This window comes from Lepisosteus oculatus, chromosome 17 (genome assembly GCF_040954835.1).
Source record: "Lepisosteus oculatus isolate fLepOcu1 chromosome 17, fLepOcu1.hap2, whole genome shotgun sequence".
Classification (NCBI taxonomy): Eukaryota; Metazoa; Chordata; class Actinopteri; order Semionotiformes; family Lepisosteidae; genus Lepisosteus; species Lepisosteus oculatus.
Window position 1 is genome coordinate 8,412,280 of NC_090712.1, and position 19,777 is coordinate 8,432,056.

The window sequence follows — 19,777 nt, forward strand, 5'->3', positions numbered from 1 at the left end:
GTTCCAGAGGTCTGAATGTTCACTCTGGACTGGTGCTGTGACTCAGGTTAGTGAGTCTGACACTTTTCAGTTACTGGGGCTGCTGTGGAGTTTGGAGAGGAAATTAACTGAGATAAGTACAAGGACTATTAACTTCTGACATAGTCGGTTATCTGAGGCGACATATCAGTGCAGACAAATCTGCACAGGCACAAAACCATAGTGCTTGCTAGGGGATAAGCAGCATATAGCAATTTAATTACAAAGCTTTTAAAAGGATAAAACATATAATTTTTCCTTGTAGACTTTATGCAGTTTTCCTGAATATTAAAGCAAATGTCTGAATATCAAAACAAAGGGATTTCATCATCTTATTTCACTAACATTTTCACCAAAAACCTGTTGCGTCTATTGATTTCAATGCATCCAAGCCCAATCAAAACATTGATAAGTCCTAATCAATTTAATCTGTGTGATGCCCTGAACTTAAATTCAGGTCAGAATAATGTCTTCACGGACTGTGTTACAATATAAGTATTAAGATTGCAAACAGAATTCAGGCTATGTATTTGAATGTCTGTCTTATTCATATCGTTTTCCTCTGACTTCTGTATTGCACAGTCCCCTAGTAGCCACAGCTATCTTACCCACTGTATGTTTCCTACTGTTCTATTGCAGAAACCTTTGTTCAGATGCTTTCTGTTAGCCTGAGTGTGTTTTAGTCATCATAGGCACCACATGTGCTACTAAGCCAACAGTTCTGCTCTCAATTCAATGATGTAAAAAATGTTATAAATCATATAACTTCACAAAGGACCTTTTATTTTTTCATGAAATATGAAATGTTGCTAGTGTAAAGTCCCATAGCACTATTTTGTTATGGGAACCTAAGCTGGAAAATACCTTTTTTATACTTCAGTGTTCTCAAGGTATCAATGACTGTATAACACAATGAGGAGGAAATGCAATATGATCCTGGGTTCATTGACTTCAAATAGGTAAGGCTAGGTTAAAGCAGAAAAGTCATTTATAGGATGCTTTTTTAATATAGTTGGATAGACTATGCAAGCCTTTTCTTTGAGAATATTGAACATGGCAGCATAACAAAGTTGCTGGAATGCATTCATTTACACATAGTGTTGTAACTTAAAAGCCAGGACAGATTTCAATTTTTGATAAAGATTTCACAGTCCTTGACACTAGATGAATAAAGGAATCAGCTGGCTTATTACAGATAAGGAGCCCTTTTAATGACTGGCTTTGTAGTGATTTGTAATTCAAGAATGAAGGAAGAATAGAAACATATGGTTATCCAGAATAACAGGAAGAAAGACCAATAAAAATATAAGATCCTAAGTACAAGTATTTGGAAGTTCAAAAAAGAACACAATGCAGTTTCAGATGTCGGTTTTATTTTAATTTAAATAACAGATATTTAAGGAAAGATACCTGTTGAATTACTCTTCCAGAAAAAAAACACACTGAGATTCATATTTCCTCAGACAAACGCCTAGAATTTTTCCAGAGCTCAGAAACTGCTTCTTTTCATGGTACTTGAAGTTTAAATAGTTATTGAGACGAGAACAGTTTTGGTGGACATTCCTGGGATCTCAAAGCAATTCCTCTCCTGAAGACTATTTCACAAAGCCTAGCAGGATTCCACTGACATTTCAACATATTTTAATTTTTACATGGGTCCTGTCAGCCTTAGAAGCAAGCCTCACAGATGCACTTGACAGAAAAGTGAGTCTTTATGATGCTCATTATGATGGTCACTGGTGCGAAACGGTTTTCCTTGACATAATCCTGTTAAGTCAGGTCCATAGCTCAGTACAGTACATCAACACAACTGTGAGGATGGGAAAAGAACAACAATTTTATCATTAAATCATTACCTTGCATTCATCCCCAAAAGACCATCTAAAGTCAGTAAGACAAACAAGATCACCTCTACCACAAAAATTAGATTCATTCAACTACTTTAAAAACAGGGTTGTATTGCTTCATTCACTAACTTTAGATAGATCTCATATTTGGCATATCTGGTATATGACAGGTACACATTTCTAAACAAAATTGTAAATTATCAGATGTCAAGAAATTAGCAAACTTAATCAAAGTAACTAATATTGACATTGATCTATACTGTATTTTAAAACTTAAACTTCAGTATTTTTATAGCAGAGGGAGTAGACCATTGACTTAAGTATGGAAATAATTTGATTGCGGGATTAAATTACATAAATATAAAGTAATGGTCTTTGAATTGATTAACTTTTGATAGTAAATAAAACATTATTACAAAATTAGTGCTGTTAACAGGCTACTGAAAACACTGCATTTTTGTTCAGAAGTACAGAAGATGAGAAGCAAAAGATAAGAATTAGTATATTTCACTGAATATTTAACCTTCTTTAAACAAATATTATTAGCATAGAAGAGGCACACTTCTGCTTCTTATACTGTATATGGTACTAATAATATTATAATATCATATAATAATATGCTAAAGAACTTTGTCTTTGCCAACTTGAAGTATACCATCAGTTTCATCCTTGATAAACAGAAAAATATTTTTTAAATGTATTAGCTGTTTTCCCAACTCTGCAAGATATTACGTATTACTCATCTCTTCTCTTTTTTTTCAGAAAGCTTATAACCACAACTCTCTATATACTTCTCTTAAGCTATCAGGGCCTCAGTTTACCAATGGTTTTACACGACCTTACACAAATGCTGTATGACTTAATCTAGTCTTTAAATCTTCCAGAACAAAATATAACAAGGCCCCCGAATGAGATGGGTTGGGCATGACATTGGCCCAAGCCTTTTCATTCACTCCATTGTTTAGATTGTCCAAGTCCTGTGGAAAATTTAATCTACTTATAAAAGGACAAAGTCCAATCTCACCACTGTCCAGCTGTTTGAAAAGTTTATCTATACGTTTTGACAACCAAAGAGAAAAAGCAGAACCAATTAATTGAGTCAAATGATCTGCCAAATCCTTAAATAATGAGTGACTCAGTTACTCTAAAACCATCATCAACTCTAATTTGTTGAGAGTTTCCAAAACATAGATTCTTTGTCAAAAACAAACACTAAAACATCACCCATAAAAACAGAGTTTACTACAAAAACATCCTAATCAATAGTCTTTCACACAAAACAGATCACCACATGACATGACAGCACAGGAACCCTTAGCACTAACTTCCAGATTTTCTGTCTGGCCTAAATCTAGTGTTTCTTGCTTTCTACACAGACCTGCGATCTCTTACTGCTCAGAAAGAACAGTTATGCTGAGGCAGACAGATGTCATTATTACTAACAAGATATTCTTGCAGGTGTTAAAAGCTCAGAGTTATTCACGAGTGATCATTTGCCTCACTCCTTTTTATATTTGGACAAATGCACAAATTACCATAACAAAGCACCTTTCAAAGTTCACTGTAAAAAATATTCAAATTTTGCAATCTCACACTCGCCAGGAGACTGGGAGCCCTTCTTTTGAATAAGTAATAGGTTTATTCCATGCTGAAAAAAAGAAGAAAGAGAACACAACGTTTCGGCCGTGGAGCCTTCTTCAGGTGTGAGAGAGACAGGGCAGTAGGCAAAGGTAAAGTAGCGGGAGAACAAAGGTTGGGAGGGAGGAGGAGTGAGAGGCGGGAGCAGGGGACAGAAAGAGAGGCCAATCAAGAGGTGTGAAGTCAGAATGGGTGCAGAGAGGTGTGAAATGAAACTTCCAATGAATGGAGAAAATTTAAAAGAACAGTAATCTGTCGTTAAGGGAAGGGAGAATGTGTGATCCTAACTGCAGAATAATTTTAGTTTCGGTGGTCTTTCTGATGTATGAGTTCGGAAAACCGTCTTTGAGAACACAGACGGAGAGATTAGTGTGGTCGTGGCCGTCAGAGGTGAAATGAGAAACAATGGGCTTGGAGAGATCTTTAATCTTCACAGCCCTGACGTGTTCTCTGAAGCGGTCTCCGAGTCTCCTTCCTGTTTCTCCAATGTAGATGGCTGGGCATTTACTGCAAGAGATACAGTAAATAAGGTTGCTGGAGGTACAAGATGCTGTCTGGGTGATCCGGAATTGTCCTGAGGGGCCTTGAATGAGTGTGGTGGTGGCTGTGTACTTGCAGGTGATACAGCGAGCTCTGTTGCAAGGGAAAGTGCCTGGTGTGGATGGTTGCTGAGGGCGGTCAAGGGAGCTGTGAACAAGGAGGTTACGCAGATTAGGTGGTCGGCGATATGAGATGATAGGGCGATCAGAAAAGAGGGCCCCAATGGAGGGATCATCCTGTAGGATGGAAAAATTCTGGTTAATGGTCCTGGGGATAGGAAGTGTGTTAGGGTGGTAAGGAAGCACCAAGGGAATGCGGTTGTTACGGCGGGAGTTCCTGATCGGGTTGATGGTCCGGGGGGTGTTTTTGGCTCGGGCAAGGGCCCTGTCAATCACACTGCTGGGATATCCTCTGTTGATAAAAAATGAGTACATTTCGAGGGCTTGGTTCTCGAAGTCACTTCAGGGCTGTGAAGATTAAAGATCTCTCCAAGCCCATTGTTTCTCATTTCACCTCTGACGGCCACGACCACACTAATCTCTCCGTCTGTGTTCTCAAAGACGGTTTTCCGAACTCATACATCAGAAAGACCACCGAAACTAAAATTATTCTGCAGTTAGGATCACACATTCTCCCTTCCCTTAACGACAGATTACTGTTCTTTTAAATTTTCTCCATTCATTGGAAGTTTCATTTCACACCTCTCTGCACCCATTCTGACTTCACACCTCTTGATTGGCCTCTCTTTCTGTCCCCTGCTCCCGCCTCTCACTCCTCCTCCCTCCCAACCTTTGTTCTCCCGCTACTTTACCTTTGCCTACTGCCCTGTCTCTCTCACACCTGAAGAAGGCTCCACGGCCGAAACGTTGTGTTCTCTTTCTTCTTTTTTTCAGCATGGAATAAACCTATTACTTGTTCCTTTGCAGCCTACGCATGCTGACGCAGCTACCCACCTGAACTACAACCGCCTTCTTTTGAATATAGGTCAATGTATTTTTTACCTTTTAAATCATTTTAATCTGAAGACTACAACGCTCTCAGATCATTTTATTTAATCAAAATGGGTGGTGCATGTTCACATTTCTTAATACTGTATATTGATACATCAGTATAAAATGGAAACGATTCCTTAAAAGTGTATGTGCTCTGAACTGAACACATTTACAGTATTTTACAGAACGTTTAAATCACGTCAGGTGTGCTATTAGCTTTTAATGGTTGAGTAACTTGAAGGAAATTGTGAAGTGCTCAGAACCACTAAATTGGGCAGTTACTGCAACTGGTAAATGAGCAATAAAGTTGTCCCTAGTTGTCCAGTTTTTTAAGAGAGAGTTACAAAAAACAGGAAGCCATTTAGCTCATCACTGAATTCCTAGTTGATTATGTCTTTACGTATTTTATTAGTAGCAGATCTGAGAATTCCATCTATCCCCCTATTAAATGATCCCAAGGAGACAGCATCTATCATATGACTTCAGAGCTGTTTCATAAATCCCACAATCTTTTGTAAAAAAATGTCTCTCGGGTTTTCAGAGTTATAGGTTTCACAAATCCAAAAATCTAATTCTTTCTTCTTGAATTTCCATTATATGATACTTTAGTCTTTTCTCTGAAGTTTCAAATGACACAAGTAAAGAGTAATAAGTAAATGACTGGACTGAATTATGGATTTGGAAGGTTATACAAATTGCAATGTGATGCATCAAAATGCTGCAATAGGAATCATTCCTATGTGATATAAAATAAATGTTGAGCATATAAAAACAGATCAGTAAAGGTTATCATCAGCCCCAGGATAACACTGAGGTTAATTTAACAGGTTAAAGTCAATAAAATGCCAAAGAGAATGGAACTAGGTTCAGAGGACTGACAGTTGACAGTGTTATCCATGAAAAGGCCAAAGCAACAGGGAATCAAAGTATATAATGCTAAAAGAACAACAACAACACAAATATTCACAACGTTTTGAAAATAAGGTTAGTTGTGCAGCAGTGCTATTTTATTTTTTAATTCATTTTAAGTCCTTTTATTCAACATTTTGAAAAAATACCTAATAAACTTATGATTACCTTGCAGTGCACAGTGTGAGAAAACTTACCAACAGCACTTTATTTAAGCCATCAAAAGACCTTTAATCTTTACATCACAGAAAGAGCACACAGCAAATTATGGCAACACTGTAGCAGCTACAAAATATGTCTTATTTTAATTATATGGTTTAAAGTAAGACCTGCAAAAGCAGCTCCATATTACCTGGAGTCTTGGTTACAATGCATCACTTTTGTAATAAACAAGTACTGTACTTTTTTAAAAAATAATCAATAATTAATCACATTTTTTCTTTATGTGTAATTATAGAACATGATACGTGATGCACATTTTTATTATTTAGCTATATACTGTAGAAATGAACCAACTGCATGATAATCAATATTTTAAAACATTTTACACCATTATAACTATTTTGTCATGTTTTGATAAATATGATGAAATAAAGTAAATATGATGTCCCAAAGTATATCTTGAGCTATGGCCACATAAAATAAAACAAAGAAATCTTAAAATGTCAAGCACCCCTTTCTTGAACTGTGACAATCATCATTACCATCCCTGTTTTCTAATTGTTTCATCCTTGGAGGATAATGTATTAAATCTGGAAACATGCTAATTAGGCACAGATATCTAAGTACCAACACAGAAACAATTTGAAGGCAATTTAATATAATTACTTTAAACAACTGCATTTAAAATGTTAGGATAAATGTTTAGAAAAGGTTAACAGACTTTCTAGCACTTATCTCATTTGATGAGGCTATAAAGTCTGTTAACATTTTCCAAAGTACAAGTACATGAGTTAAAACCTACAAATGTGAACTCTCCTGTTTTTGTCCAGTCATCCATGGTTCTATAGTACAAATATGAAATGTATACCCAACACTCAAACCTCATCAGGACACACTGAAAAGTGGATATATTACAATTATCAATACTGGAATTCAATTTAAATAATTGCATAGGCTTAACACCTGGCAGTAACTGTATAACTGTGTATGATCTGGGCAGAAAGTTACAACAATAATGTAATAACAGTTTTGTTCACTTGAAAATCAATGAAAATGTACCTTTTGCATCTGAGTCAGTTTATACAGAAACTTGCTTAAACCACAGCATAAATCACATCCAGTAACTAAACACTTGGATTCAATGATAGGTGACTGCACTGTGACTGAGAATAATTCAGTACATGAGTAACTCTTAACACTTTTCTATAAATAGTGTTTATAAATAGTCTTTGGATGCTGTGTGATATCTTTGTGGATTATAGTGGATGAAGATTCACTTTGTTCTCTTAATGATTGAAAAAGTTTAAATTATTTCTGCTTTTAAAAATGGAGAGATGAGAAACACAAAATGGTGCTCCATGGGGGAGTTTTACATTAATTCTTCCCCAGAAATAATCTTCACACCTAAGTAATTTTATTTTCTCTGATCCATAACTTTACTGTGATTTGCAAAAGACACATCACATTTTTGTTTCAGTAATCTGTGTTTTAAAATACAATCCTTACTTAAGTAACGTAATCATGAAATATTAGTTCAACATGTCACTTTTGTAGATTCATATTATGTAATTCCAACAGTTTCAAGGGTTATAGAAGTCTTCAACTTCTTTTTGTGAAAAACTGAAAACACAAGAGCTTTGGTAGTTCCAGTTTGACATTTGTATATTTTCTGCATGCAAGATTTTGTCTTAATCTTGAAACTGCTCTGTTTTACCTGGTGCATTTTGATAATTTGATCAGGAAGAGGTGTTTCACAAACAATGAAATGAGTGGTCTTAAGCCCAAAAGCACCATCTTGTTCATATACTGTAACTCTTTGCACTTTGACAATTATCACTGGCTGATTCTTAACCACCCTTCCTTGTACCAGAAGTGACAAATCAACAGGCAGACAAATGCATTCTGAGCAAACCCTGAATCCAGGACTGTCAATTCAGATCATATTTTATTTTTATTTTTTAAAGTAGAAATATAATATATGCTGCTATTTCATGTTTGTTTCTTTCTACAGTACTGTATTTGTCTTGTTACAATATGTATTAGATGCAATGGATTTTCATTCAATTGCAGTTGACAGCCTTCAGTATACTGTAGTTATAATGCTCTCCCACTCAGAATTCCAAGGTATTCATACATTAGTGAGGTAATGGACATTTTCCAATCAGCTTTTATTCACTTCATTGTGCTCTGTAAACAATTTAGCAGGCTGACCTATTCTGAGGCATTTGTTTATCTACTGCAAGATGCAGCGTGAGGAATCAATAACCTAGACAACCGACAGGGACTTTTTATTATATTTAGAAATCTTGACTTCGTTCAGTTAATAACATGCTGCTCCGAGCAAACTATTGAAGGTCATCCACCAAAACTCCCAAAACAAAGGAAATGTCTTCATGCCTCTTTAATATACAGATACGTAACAAATTGTTTTGCGTCAAAAAAAACTTAATACTACATCACCACTAGAGGGAGGAAAGCAAACCATATGTTATACTGAAACAGCGCAGATCAGGCTCTCTCAATACGCTCTGCAACTGTGTGCTTTACTTTAAGCAGATATAGTGTGTCCTGTTAACCAAAAGTGCTATACGCATGACAGTAAAATAACGTATTGTAAAAGTTCAGCTTTAATTAGTATTGAAGAAATAAAAGTATTATCCATGGACAATGAAAGAAATTCTGAACTAAAGGTAGGTTTGATCTTTATATTGCAAGGGTTTCTAAATGGGAAGGGGGGTTGCCTTATAATTCAATTTATCATGAATTACCACTTTGGACAAAAAAAAACACGCAAAAGGTGTACTGTATATTAACATTTGAAGTTTGACTTTGCTAAATGCAGCATTTATTGTATTTTAAATTATAAACTATAGAAACATAACGACAACAATGTATTGGTTAGCGCTACTGTTCTTAATAAATCTATTTAACTGAACCATGAATATATAATACCTATTTAAGTGACTCGTTGAGTTCAGTTAATTATCTGTGAATAAGCAGTAAATCTAAAATATTTGTAACCTTTTCCTAAAACTTTTATGTTTCGGAATATTGTACTGCATTAATTATCACATAGACAGTTGTAGACACATTTACAACGATTTCATCTTTTTAAATTGTTGTTTTTAAAGTTTTTTTCAAGTTCATTAAGAATTTTGGGTATTATTTTGATGTACTTTTTCCTGCAGTAGAAATGTTACTGTTTTGATCAAAGTAGTCATTGTACCTACAGTAGGTATAAGCAGTGCTTAAACTAATTCATTGGAAATTTCCTGCACACTCGATTTTCATAATGAATGCAAAGTCAGCTTCTCCTTAGCTCTGAAATCATAATTGGTTGAAAATGTACTGTATGCATATTGTTTTCCTCTTCACAGGTACCGTATATACGGACTATTCAGATATATCATAAAGAAAAAAATGTTTTGAAAGTGCCTTTGTTGGATCCATGGGAATATGAACACGTGTAAAATAAATTATAAAGGTAGCATTTTCACTTAACATCAGCTGAAAGCAGACTGTTACTATTACTTTCACTGTAAAAATGTCTGAGTAATTTGTCTAACGAGATGCTAAGACAACACCCTGACAGAAAAAAAGATAAGGATAACTGTTGGAAAAGCTTGATATGGGTTTCGTAGTATACCATGTTCACATACAGGAATTAGACATTTAGAATAGTAACTGCAATTTCTCAAAAACTGAGATCAGTAATATTGAACAGCATCATACTGTTATTGTATAAAAATCTACAGGAATCTCTATTATTCTGTATTGTTTCATGCAGTTCTGTGATACATTTTAGTGAAGTGCTCCTTTGGGGCATTATTGCAATTGTTTCAAATTAGAATTAGATTTGTCTTTCAAGTGTCTGCAGACAAAAACACTTAATATGAATCTCTGTAGCAGTGGGACTTAGCTGAGCTGGTAAAAGCATTATAATAATCCAGCAATAGTAATGCTATAAATATGGAATATGGAATTATGTAAATCATTTTGTTTGAGAAAATACATTTGCTTTTAAAGTATTAATGTGTTATATTTGAAACTAAGGTATTAGTGAAAAAGAAGCACATAATGTCCTGGGTTTTTAAGAAAGAGGTCACAAAATGGCTTTGTCAATGTTGCTTCATCCTTGGTACCCTGGACAGCTTCCAGCAGACAATCATTTCGAATTTTCTGACATAGCGAAATGAAGTGTAATAATTCCTGAAATATGTTTAATCATTCCACCAAGTTATGTTCATCGTCATGGTTTATGTTCTATCTCATTCTAAATTAAATCGAAGCATTAAGAAGAAATGTTAAAACTTTGATGCAATAAAAAAAAATTCCCCAATTTTCACAATAGTTTTTTTCTGTGAAAAGTTGCTGCTACACAGATATCAAAACTTACTTAAAAATCATTTTTGCACAGGAATCATTAAGCATTTATTTATTTAAGAAATAAAACAGTTGCTATGTTACAGACATATTGCATTTGAATGTTAATTATGGAGAACCTGCCTTGTGATATTGTTTCATAAGATATGTATGAAAAAACGTAGAAAACTCTCAGAACAAAGTAATACAGTTTGTGAGGTTACCCAAGTTATGGTATTTGATCTTTAAGTAGGTTGTTTTCTTTATTCTTTTCATCTATAGTACTTCAGAGTTTTAAGTATCTCAGTCACCCAGCATTTATTTTATGAGGGACTGCAAGGTCAGTATGCCCCAGTCAACATGCTTTTTGTACCTACCCAATAGCATTATTTATGGGTCTTGGGAATACATTTTTTATTGGCATTTCTGCACTGTGTTCACCTTGTGATGTGTTTTCAAAAGTAAAATGTGGTACTTTATATTTCAGGCATGGATCTGACGATTCTCTTTTGGCCATTTGAATAATGTGTGGACTTTGATAGGAGCGCCGGAAGACTTTGTCCATTTAAACTCAGCAGTGAATATTAGAACCTCGTTGATTTGCCTCCAGAAACTATTTCCTGCAAACAGTAAAACTGAACAGCTAACGTCGTAGACATGGCTGAAACTAATAGCAGCAATTTTGCTGCAGTGTACACGGTAACTGAAGAATACATATCCAGAAACATTAATTACCCTCACACGTTCAACTATGAAACAGACTATGAGATCCCACCCGATGAAATGCCGGATATGACCCAGGGCATGGCCTTTTTTGCCGCCACAATCGTCATTGGTGTGGTTTTGATATGCATCATGTTGGTTTGTGGCATCGGCAACTTTCTGTTCATCGCGACCCTGGCTAGATACAAAAAACTGAGAAATTTGACCAACCTGCTCATTGCTAACCTGGCCATTTCAGATTTCATTGTGGCAATTGTGTGCTGTCCTTTTCTTGTGGATTACTATGTTGTGAAGCAGCTCTCCTGGGAACACGGACTAATGCTGTGCGCCTCAGTCAATTACCTCAGAACGGTGTCTTTGTACGTTTCCACCAATGCCCTCCTGGCCATAGCAGTGGACAGGTGAGTTGACGTGATTTCAGGTTTTAAGATTTCTCGTTGTGCACTGCATGGGTCATTCTTTCTTGTCATTTCATTGCACTTTGTTTGACTCTTCCTTACCATAAACAGAGATTTTTAAAACCTACGTTAAATCCAATGAAATTTGAGCACTTTGTTGCCTTTCTGTTTGTGGAACCCTATTACCAGGCACAATAGCTCAATTCAGTTATAGCTGGACTTTTTCAGACTCTGAACCATATGTTAGGAAATTTGAAAGAAGGGATTCATCTTATTATTGAACTCGTCACACAAAAATGGACTTTCTTAATTATTCCTGAATAAAATACTGTACATTCTACAATCAAATTCAATTGATGAGATATGTATCTCAAAATAGAATGTATTTTGAATCTTTGTTTAAAAGGTAAACAGCAATAAACTACATATGAATGAAACTGAAGTTCAACCTTACATTTGTCCTGCATGCCTAGTTCTTTGCTCTCTCTTAAATAACTATAAGAAACTATAAGAGTCGGTATAAGAAATTTAGGCATTACTTTTTGTTTGACTAAAGTAACCAGTATGCGGATTTTTATTCAGATGGGCTCTTTTTGTACATCCGAGTTGAATCCCCTACTTTTTGTAAGTAGAATCTCATACAGCCAGTGATATACTGTGCTGACAGGACACTTGAAAAGATTTCATATCTTATATATCATTTTATATATTTCATATCTTTCACATCAGCTCTTCAGGGACACTCTGTTGGCAAAGACAGAGCTCCTTCTAGTCTCTTCATCACTGACCTCGCAACCAGATGTTTCTTTTTCTCTCGCCACTTTATCTTATTAAAACACATTTTTATTTCTACAATCACGTCAACAAAACATTGATGTGATTGTTTTTTCTGGAAAAATGTCAAAGAGCCATAAAATACGTGAATTGTTTGTTGAAACCGTTATTTAAGTTATTCAATACTGTCGGTCTGTGCTTCACTTATAAGTGGCTGTGTGTTCAGAGTAAAACTTTGTGTGCTCATGACTAAATCTTTTTTTATCACATCACTTATCACTTATTATCATTAATCCCATATTAAACTTAGCTCAGAACTTAAAGCAAGCATTCAGTGTATTAAAAGGTCCTTGACTCTTGATGTATATGTATTTCAGTGGCATTGGCTTAATCTCCCATTTTCGTTTTTTCCTTAGATATATGGCAATTGTTCACCCTCTGAGACCTCGTATGAAGTATCAGACAGCTTATTGCCTCATCACTGGGGTCTGGATTGTACCCATTCTCATCTCTATACCTTCTGCTTATTTTGCAACCGAGACCATGTATCCACATGGTTTGACTCAGAGCAAAATCTTCTGCGCTCAGATCTGGCCGGTTGATCAAGAGATTTACTACCGCTCCTACTTCCTCTTCATTTTCGGTGTGGAGTTCGTTGGCCCTGTAGTGACCATGGCCATGTGCTATGCCAGGATTTCCTGTGAGCTGTGGTTCAAAAGTGTCCCTGGATTTCAAACAGAGCAGGTAAGGAAGAGGCTTCGATGCCGGAGGAAAACCGTCGTGGTGCTCATCGCCATCCTGACCGCTTACATTCTCTGCTGGGCTCCGTATCACGGTTTCACCATCCTGCGGGACTTTTTCCCAACAGTGTACTCAAGAGGCAAGAACTCCCTGACAGCCTACTACATCATTGAGTGCATTGCCATGAGCAACAGCATGATCAACACCTTCTGCTTTGTGAGCATGAAGAATAATACTGTGAAGTATTTCAGGAAGATCGTACTTTTGAGGTGGCGCTCCACTTATGCTTCAAACAAAACCGTTGACGAGCTAGACATGCAAACATCAACGATGCCCGTCACAGAGGAAATAGACTGCATACGTCTGAAATGAAGTATCAGAAGTCCGCAGCTGTGACTGTAGGAGCCAGTTATTGATTTTTGAGCTGGGTACTTTGCTGTGAACAACAAGGGCCACGTTATCATGGCAGAATCGTCAAGAGGTTAAATCCATAATTAAATAATTTAATTCCATCTGTGACAGATGTGTTTTGGTGCGACTACATTGAGTTTGCTCTGTAGCACAAAGTTTTACCTTGCTCAGTTGTGGTTGCTTCAAAGCTCTGTGTGCCAGCTGAACGTAAAAGCATTTAAATGTCGGTCCCTCCATTTACCATAGTCTTGTCTACCTACAAGTGTACAGACAACTGAAGTCTCAAGTACTGTGGTAAAGATATTAACAGCACATTATTATTTGTGTTCCAATTTGATATTTAAAGAAATAGACATTATTTGTACAAAGGAGTTTGTTGTATTTTTCAGTAAAAGCAGAAATAAAATGAGTATTGTTGTGCAGTGCAAAAGTGTCTCTTTCTCAGCTCAAACAATACCTTGATGTTCAGGTATATTGATTATTGCATGGCTTTTGAATTCTGAGTGTTTAAGTTATCACTTATTTTTATTTTGGTGTGTGCTACAAAGATTGCCTTCTGTGTCCTTGCTCATCAAATTTATTGTTTCTTATTTCACATTCTTTTTAATTCTGAGAGGAAGGAAGAAACTAGTTTAAGTCAAGCAAAAAGCCATTTCCTAATCTATCAATTTGAGAATAAAAAATGAATGTGTTGCTATGGATCCATTTGATCTTATTAAACTAGGTTAGGTCTGTCTAACAATTCAGGAACAAATTTCCATCTGGTCTATTTTGCAATTGGGGCGCTGCTTCATTTTTTTCTTTTTTCTTTAAAAATGTATTTTTTTTACATTAGTCAGGAGCACAAATCTTTCATAAAAATATAATAAAGGTTAGAAATGAGAGGAGGCCATCTAGTTTATTTAATTGCCATTACACAGTTAAGCCACTAAAGAGTTTAGTGTACATTTATGTCATGCGTCGCAGTCTTTTTATCACTATATTGTTTTCAAAATGCATTTGAATAATTTAAGAAATCTTTTCTTTTTTTACTACATTTTTTATTTCTAAAGTCCCAAGTTCTACTCAATAGTGAGCACACTATTTTTAGAGTGGCTCTGTTCCATCAATATACAGTACTTCATCATCCTCACAGGTGCACCTTCATTGGAGAAGAGTATGATTTTTCCCATGGAAATGTACTAATAGTGGCTGTTACCTCACTATTTCATTCAGGAGCATACAGTATGTGAAAGTATATGCATATTGAAGCATAAACCAATTGCACTGGCAGTCACTCAAACTTAATTTCAGGCTTACTTTGGTTTTAAGGTTTCTCATCCTCAGTAGCTAATGTCTTGTTTGGTCACAGTATTTTTAAATATGCAGATCATATCTGAAATAATCTTATTAAAAACATACCAGTAGTTTCTGCATTGACTTTTCAGTTTAGCTAATTTTGGAACCATGCAATTGTTCTCTAAATTGCCAAAATGTTCCTTTATTGAAACTCAATGGCTGAAACTAAGGGAAAACGGCAAGAACATACAAAGGATCTTCTGTCACTCTGGCTGCATTGTAGCACACAGAATTAAGGAAAATAAATAAAATTCTGTAAGGAAACAGAAAAACAGGAAACTGAAGTAAGAGCTCCAATTGAAGGGCTGCAGGGTAGTATTCCTTAGAGGATTCCGATAATATTGGTGAGCTTTAGGAAAACAGCAAGAACTCATTAGACTACTAGAGAAGGTATTAAAATGTAATGCCTCATCTTTTTAAAATAACCCTTTTAAAACCTTAATTGGAAATTGCTTGAGTTTAAGGACAACACATGGGGAGAGAATTAAACATGGATCACAGGTCAGTCTCTGAAGGTTGTTTTTATAACTCTGATTATTACTTTACAGCTGATGGTCCTAAATTAAATTCCAATGTGTGGTGCTTTCCAAAGCTTTATAGCTGAGTCAATAGATTTGATTAACCACGCTGTCAGTTATCCAGACTATGGAAGTGTGTCTGTCTTGTTAATGCTGAGATCATTCATCAAGCGTTCTTCCTATTTAGGGTTGTCCACTCATTATTTCATCAATCCAGGAATTACATTCTATAACCAAAGTGGTCAAAATAGCAGACCCCTCTAATTAATTGGTAGTTTCGGGGAAAACATATTAAACTTTTTTAATAGAATTATTTAATAGAATTCTCTCATTGTCTTAACACTTGTGGTTAATACCACGTATCTGCCAAAATATCAAACTGCCAAACCTAACTACGATGTAGAGACACATTAGTATGTGATTCTTACAGAAAATTAATGGAATTTCAAATCTGCACACTGTTAACAGCTCCAAAATATTTTTATGTTAGGAATGCCACAACAGAAACAGGTTTTTGTGATTTTTGCTTAAGTGTATATATTATTAGTATTTAACTATCATTTTTTTAATAATTCAGTATATTTTCCTTTGTAAGTTATTCATATACAGTTTACAAATTGTTCTTCAATTTGTAAAAGAAACTGGTTAAATTGATGTCAGATTTATTTCTGAGGAGCTGAAAGAGACACGTGCACAAGTTTGCAGCATCTGAGAGGAGACTTTTCATCCAGTATTACTTATCTGGTTGGTGGTACCTTCAAGATCCAAAACCACCTTTTAAGAAAAAAACACGTTCCTGCCCTTTGTGAAACCTCATTTTGATTGTACGTGTTGCCCTAATGGTACAGTACTTTTAATAAAGATTCCTATACCATCTTGCAGTGGGTTGTTAGAAATCAAGCAGGTGTTGTTTGTCTCAGAATACAACATGGTGTGGTGGTGCTGCTGGCTAGCAGCTCTAGGGAACAGCATTTTGATTCCAACCAGGGCCTCCTGTCTGTTTCTTCCCCCTACGTATTCTTGGATTTTTAAGCACACATGAAAGGCTACAAACGAGTGGAGGACATTCGGCACATTAAGACCATTTGATACTGTAGTTATTAGCTAATTGATCCAAGGATATTATCCAGCCTTTTCTCAAAAGAAATCTGGGTATTGGCTTCAGCAACATGCCTGGGTAACTTGTTCCAGGCTCCCTGTTCAAGAATAAAATGGTTCAGTTCCTAGGCAAGTCTATTAACTCAATACCTGACCAAGAGTAGAATGGACTCAATGTCTCTTGCCTGCAATCTGCACATAAGGCATTGGATGAAACAGTATAGTTTCTGACTTCTATAATCCTGAATATTATAACCGAAAGTAAATACCTTTTTTTTAGTTGTTTGTTTATTTTTACTTTGTAATGTTATACATTTTCACAAATTATTTTTATTACTGTCCACAAGTAATATTTTCTTAACAGCCTATAATTGCTTAAAAGAAAACAAATCTGGAGTAATACAAAACATTTAAGCAGATCTCAGGTATTTTTGTGACATGTACAAGCAAATGTTCATGTGACATGCCAAAATAATATCCAGTAATTAATATAAAAAATTATAAATGAAGGGAGTAACTTTAAAATAATTTAAGTAGTTTGTACAGATTTTGTCTAACCTATAAATGTCTGCTCATTCTTACGTATTATTTTAAAATGATTCATGGAACGAATTTGCTTCTAAAAAAAAGATATGTGAACACAAGCCAACAGCCAGCCAGCAGGGTTATACATATTAATCTGTTTCAGTTTAAATCCATTGAAGCAAGAGATTCAATAAGCAAAGGAAAATAAAATTGAATTATGGCATAAATGTAGATATTTACATGAGACTTCTCAATAAAATGACGAAGAAAAGATGGATGATTAACCAACAGTGAAGGTTTTAATGCAGTTTGGAAATTTGGTTCACTGGCTCAGTAAAGTTTTAATTAGATGTGAAAGAAATAATAAGTGAGAGAAAGGAGCAAAGACCGGAGTAAAATACACCACTGTGAAATGTCACTAAGACATTTGAAATAAAACTAACTGTGGAGCTCTCTCATACTCATAAGAATTAATCACAGTAAAAAGCTCTTCTCTACAATGGATTCTAGTTCCTGATACTGCACAGAAAAAAAAAGTTTCACTACAGAGCACATTAATTTTAATGTTGTTAAAACACTACTTGAGTCAGAAAACAAGGGATTGAGCAGCATTCATTTTACAAGCAACATCTTAGCGGCATGTTGATGAACATAATGTATTCCTGCCTCAAATGTTTAAGGTTTCATTATTAAAAAGGCCTCTATTGGATTCTGTGGAACTTCTGAGATTTTTTTTCTTCATACTGTTTTTGCTAAATCACAGTTACCGTGAGGACCAGGGATGTGGCACTTATCATTCCGCCTGGATTAGCTCTGCTACAATGCTTACCCCAACATAGGTGGGATAAGGTGAAGAAATATAGTGTGTGCTTAGCAACCTATTTGATAAAATTCGGTGATGAATGTTACCTATAATTTAAGGTGAGGGACCCTTGAGTTGTGCTAATGTAACTAAATTAAACCCAGAATCATTCTATTCATGGTCTCCTAATAATCCCCATCTATGAATTCATCACTCTTTTCTCCCCCCCCCACTAATAGCTGGTGTGTGGTGAGCGGTCTGGCACACTATGGCTGCCGTCGCATCATCCAGGTGGGGCTGCACACTGGTGGTGCTGGAGGGAGTCCCCATTACCTGTAAAGCGCTTTGAGTGGAGTGTCCAGAAAAGCACTATATAAGTGTAAGCAATTATTATAATAATAAATATTATTATTCTAATTACACCTAGAATAGAATGGGCATGTCAGTCTGCTTCATGAAAGCATATTCAAAATTGGAATTTCAGTCAGACAAACCCAAGCGGAAAGCATATACTGCCCAAATTGTAGTACTTTTATCATGCATTTTGGAACAAACAACTAGCCAAACTAAGAAACAAACTAAGAAAATAAAAATACAGTAAAATAAGACACTGTTTAATTCCTTTTTAATATAATACTTTAATTCACCACTAAAATCCATCCTATCCTAATATTTTAGAATGGTGTGATTACTGTGCATGGTGGAGTGACCAATTCTGTGGCATTAACAATGACGTTTAGTAATATTACTAATCCAGTTCCAAAACAGGAGTGCCAGAGAGTAACAGAGATCAAGTACCATAATAGATTAAATAAATGTCTCCACTTTTAGTGGAGACAGAGTCAATGCAATAAGCCACTCTGTGTTCACAACCAAGGCGACAAAGCAATGTTGTGCTTTCTGGCAAGTTTTTGTGATAACTAAAACCTCCTATAAATGCATTTGTCCTTGTAATATCTTCATGTTGACACAATGAAAAAACTTTTTTGTGGAAATTTCTTTGTTACAAATGAAGACACTTGTTCTGTAACTTAACACTTAAGTGCTATTTGGTTGGAGCACAGTTCTATGCAACATCACTTTTCAGGCTGATTTAAAACTGTGCTTAAAAATGTGATGAGAAAGTGTTTTTGTGTTACCATGCCCAAGTGCAAGAAAAAGCTTTAAATAGCTAACTGGATGGGCAACAAAAAGAGCATTTTACAGTAACCTGTAAATGTTTTCACACCTTTAGTGAACCATAACTAAAAGAAATGAAAAAGCAGGTGTGCAGGTGATTTGCAGATTTATTGATTAGAATGTAATACGAATGTAATTGTGAAAGAAGTACTGAATATACTGAATCAATAGTAGAATTGTAATAAATGCATATACATGTTCAAATTCTGTAAATACTGTACATTGAAAATAAATGTTGAAAATTTAATCCTCTTATGCTTTATAGTCATTTTTTAGTTACAAACATCCAGAAAAAAAAGTGTAGAAGGTTCTGAAAGCCAAATTGAATGTCTTAATTAAAGGATTAAGAAGAAAAACTGTAATTTCATCATGGGGAAAGTCAAGGAATTGTCCAGCTGCTGGTACAAGATTAAAAATCTTATAAATAAAATTACTAAGAAATACCATTGGCAGTTCTTGACCAACATCAAAAAGGTCTAGAATAATTGGACACCTGCATCCTCAGTTTGATGAGGATGTACGAAAGCATAACCCACATTTTCCAACAGACAAGTGGTTTGAAAGGCTAATTCACACCTGAGGGTAACAATTGAGAACCTTCAGAACACATCATCAATAGTATCATTCTAGACTGATCTGGCTCTGGTACCTGTGGCAGAGTTCCATGGAAAAATAGAAAAGACATAAATTTGGCAAATCGCAACTTTATGTCTACCGAGAGAAATGAGCTAGTAAGATGGAGTTGGATGAAATGCAAACTTTCATCTGTGGACAGCTCATGTTGAAAAATAATTAATCCCCT

General features: G+C 35.4%; 1 protein-coding gene across 2 annotated transcripts; it reads left to right on the forward strand.

Annotated features, from left to right (window-relative positions):
- The first annotated feature begins 8,614 nt into the window (after window positions 1-8,614).
- On the forward strand, window positions 8,615-19,178 carry prokr1b (prokineticin receptor 1b). Of its 2 annotated transcripts, XM_015362723.2 has the most exons (4): window positions 8,615-8,796; window positions 9,484-9,590; window positions 10,956-11,592; window positions 12,780-19,178. In XM_015362723.2, the coding sequence occupies exons 3-4, from the start codon at window positions 11,126-11,128 to the stop codon at window positions 13,474-13,476; spliced, it is 1,164 nt and encodes a 387-aa protein (XP_015218209.1). In that variant the 5' UTR covers window positions 8,615-8,796; window positions 9,484-9,590; window positions 10,956-11,125; the 3' UTR covers window positions 13,477-19,178. The 2 variants fall into 2 exon arrangements, with proteins under 2 accessions (XP_015218209.1, XP_006638791.1); XM_006638728.3 differs by lacking the exon at window positions 9,484-9,590.
- Window positions 19,179-19,777: the final 599 nt, after the last annotated feature.